Genomic DNA, 996 nt, shown 5'->3' with positions numbered 1-996 from the left:
AGGGAACATCTTTGCTTACAGGGAACATCTTTGCTTACAGGGAACATCTTTGCTTTCAGGGAACATCTTTGCTTATAGGGAACACCTTTGCTTATAGGGAACACTTGTTCTGTGATTGATTCAGTCCTTGCACAACCTTTCATTAAAGTGTTTGAAGCCTGCACTGGCTCAGAAGCTGATTCAGTCTTTCGACAGTCTCTGTGCTTTCGCGAGTGAGTAGCATTTTGCTGACAACTGGAGTCTGGTGTCAAGTGCCTTCAGCTGCAATTACTTGGGATGAAGGAGGTTCACGGACAATTAAAATTCGCAAAACAGCTGCATCAGGAGTTCAAACTTAATGTCTCATTCAAACATTCAACTCGCAGGGAAAAGAGAAAAAGCTTTGCAAGAGGAACCAAACTGCAGAGGCAGTAATTTGAAACAAGCTAAAGAGGAAATGCCAAACACTTTGATAAAAGAGAACTTGAGTCTGTTCTGATTAAATGGAGAGAAACAAAGGCGCATTTGCAACCATGTCTTTCTGTTAGTTAAATACTATAAACAGGGAATAGTTAAAACCAAGCTCCAGTTAATTTCGGAAACACTGAGCCGTCTCCGGATGTAACGGTCCTGCATTGACTACAATCTCTGATTTTAGCAGCACATCTCCAAAGCAAAGTGAAAACTCAACGTGCCCCTCCTGATTGTCCTGTCACACACTCAGCCCATTGATTAGAACAAAAAGACACGGATTTGTGCTACTTACCCACACGAAAGTTCTGCGCTGTCAGAGTATCCGCAGCGTGGCCATTCTCACTGATGAGGGTTGTGGTGTTCCCCTGTTGGCAGTTATTGTGGCACTTGCCTTTCATGCAGGTCACTTTGCAGATAGTGGGGGTGAAGACCACCTTGATGCGACCCGTGTGGTTTCCGACTGTGAGTGGGGGCACAATGAAGGAGAAAAACAGAGAGATCAACTTGATATCCATCGGTTTCGCCTGATTGCAGACAAGTGAG

The 996-nt window shown here is 44.4% G+C and overlaps 1 protein-coding gene across 1 annotated transcript in view; it reads right to left on the bottom strand.

The window, feature by feature from the left end:
* The window catches only part of ltbp1 (latent transforming growth factor beta binding protein 1), a 294,397-nt gene that overhangs the window by 199,738 nt on the left and 93,663 nt on the right, over positions 1-996 (bottom strand). The window contains exon 5 of the mRNA XM_048601362.1: positions 746-913. Within this exon, the coding sequence (XP_048457319.1) occupies positions 746-913 (168 nt within the window). The remainder of the gene's footprint in view (positions 1-745; positions 914-996) is intronic.

The sequence above is a fragment of the Rhincodon typus genome, chromosome 9, assembly GCF_021869965.1.
Source record: "Rhincodon typus isolate 14 chromosome 9, sRhiTyp1.1, whole genome shotgun sequence".
Classification (NCBI taxonomy): domain Eukaryota; kingdom Metazoa; phylum Chordata; class Chondrichthyes; order Orectolobiformes; family Rhincodontidae; genus Rhincodon; species Rhincodon typus.
Note: the sequence above shows the minus strand (reverse complement) of the source record. Positions and strands in the feature narration are given on the sequence as shown.